The 2347-nt window shown below is 49.5% G+C and overlaps 1 protein-coding gene across 1 annotated transcript in view; it reads left to right on the plus strand.

The window, feature by feature from the left end:
- Positions 1–532: 532 nt before the first annotated feature.
- The window catches only part of LOC118321439 (FH2 domain-containing protein 1-like), a 10385-nt gene continuing 8570 nt past the window's right edge, over positions 533–2347 (plus strand). Inside the window, exons 1-3 of the mRNA XM_035652755.1 lie at positions 533–784; positions 943–1122; positions 1779–1877. Of these exons, the coding sequence (XP_035508648.1) occupies positions 533–784; positions 943–1122; positions 1779–1877 (531 nt within the window). The remainder of the gene's footprint in view (positions 785–942; positions 1123–1778; positions 1878–2347) is intronic.

Consider the following 2347-nt stretch of genomic DNA (forward strand, 5'->3'; position numbering starts at 1 on the left):
ACACAAACTCCGAGAGGTCGCGATGCCAGCGGATTTTTACGCGACTCCTCTGATCAAACGTTAAGATGTTTTAATAAATTAGTAATAAACTACAAAAAGACCGACATGTTGGAAAGAGTGCAACAAATATAAAAACCAGGTCTGCAGGTTAAGCTCACGATGACACAAATATTACTTTTATTATTTTTTGTTCTTGTGTTGTACTATTAAATACAATTCTAACGAAAATTACACTCTGCACCTAGACAGATTATCATCACACATCTGACAGACCAAGGTAGCTTTTTCCCTCCTCGTATCTCCAGTCTTATGCCTAAGCAAGCTAACTGGATTCGGCAGAGAGTGATAGTCAAAATCTTCTCGTCCCTACGTCTCTCTCGCTCCCTTCAGCTCTCTCTTCTTCTGGACCTCTGACCTTTCAACGACTCGCCGATGCCTAAAGTGAGACCCATCTTAAATCGCCATGTAACCATCCCTCGGCCTGCCGTGACCGACTAGTCACCACAACCCGCAAAACTGCTGGGAGGCAGTGATGGGCCAGCGTCTCCACGGCCATGAGACGGGAAGGCCCTTTCTCCCTCAGCGGCGAGGCCCCGCGACAAGAGACGGACAACCGTATGAAACGAGCTACCCCCCTGCTCCCCCCCGTCCTCCTCCTCCCTCCAACAAGCAATCCTCCGCCTCTTCTTCCTCCTCCTCCTCCTCCTCCTCCATCCGCCCCTGCTGGTACAGAGGCATGAACCCTTTAGCCATGGCGCTGAAGAAGAAGAAGAGGAGTGAGGCAGTTTCTTATTGGAAACGATACCCCAGGAGGATCTAGGTAGCACTCACGCTCAACGTAACGGAGTCAAGATTTTATTATATTACCAAGGGATGTTCTAATATGTGTGTGTCGGTGTGTGTGTGTGTGTGTGTGCTGTGTGTGTGTGTGCTCGCGCACAGGTGAAGGGGCGGGCCAACCTGCTGGAGACTCAGCGGCCGGGTGCAGCAAGCAAGTACCAGATCCGGACGTCCGGCAACATCGACGGAGACTGTTTGGTCAGAACAGACTGCTACATCAAACGCCAGTCACGCCCACACGGGACGGAAAGGAGCTCGCTCAGAAGAGAACCGAAAGAGGAGGTGCTGTGTGTGTGTGTGTTGTGTGGTGTGTGTCCATGTGAGTGATGCAGGGAGACGCGTGTGCTGCTGTTTGTTGAAGGTGTGCGTGGACAGATTTCCACCTGAGCACGGCTCGACCATCAAACTGACACCTGCACTCCCTGCCGCCTCATCTCCTCTTCCCATCTCCCTCACCTACCCCAGGTCTCCATTATGACCTAAAGCGGGGCTGAACATTGGATTCTTCCTTGAAAAGTTAAGAGGTAAAATCTCGCTTGTGAGTTGAAACTGAATGAAAGACTCATTGAGTAGCTTCTCACCGGTTAGGATTCCTTCTGTCGTTCATCGGTATTAGGAGTGTTCTACCTGGAGTCAGTTATCACAGAGGTCTCCTCCTCCATCAAAACAACAGGACCTTGGCTGATTAAACAACTAAACACTGAATAACCCGCAGTTCCACCCTCCTACAAAAATCACGTGCTTCTCCCCACCATGCTAACGCTCAGCTGTCAGCTGTTTCCTCTGATGACTCTAAGAATCCAGCGCCACGTCCGGACCGGGCCCTAGACTAAATCATTCTTCGTGTCAGAACCTAGAGTTAAAAAGCCGCAAGATCCTAAACGTGGAATGGTCAACCAAATGTGTTCAGACTGGATCAAACAGTCAATGTGTGACAGATTCTGGCAGTCAACACAACGCTGACGCAGGCACAAAGGGCTCATATGAACGCGGGGGGCATCCCGCCGACAGGCAAACGGAACCGCGCGCGCCTTACCGTGAGATAGAAAAGTGAAATTGTTTGGAAACATTTGGTAATATAGAGAACGTCATCAACTTCAAAAGCAAAACATAAGTTAGGAGTTTATAACAGCCTTTTAATGAGGAGACTATTAGATACCTTATGTTGTAGATAGTTAGTTTGGGTTTACTCATCGACATTAGAGCAAGTACTGATATAGACAAGACAGTTATTCCGTCCACTGTTAAGGAGCTCTTCACACAAGTAAAACTCAGTGGCGATGATACTCTGTGTGGGGCGGACTTAAGGGCACTCTGTATCTGTGGACGTGACACACGCCTTACAGTAGGACCGAATTATCTCCTCTGTGACCGGGTAAAGAGAGGGTGTTGGCGTCGTGTGTGCGCTCGTGTGTGTGATGGCGTGATGTCCAGGTTCTCGCCCTCCTCCAGGGGTGTTATGGGTAAACCATGAATGTGGATGATGCGTGGCAGAGGACACTCCTGA

This window comes from Morone saxatilis, unplaced genomic scaffold (assembly GCF_004916995.1).
Source record: "Morone saxatilis isolate NCDOM2014 unplaced genomic scaffold, NCSU_SB_2.0 Contig12, whole genome shotgun sequence".
NCBI classification, from domain to species: domain Eukaryota; kingdom Metazoa; phylum Chordata; class Actinopteri; family Moronidae; genus Morone; species Morone saxatilis.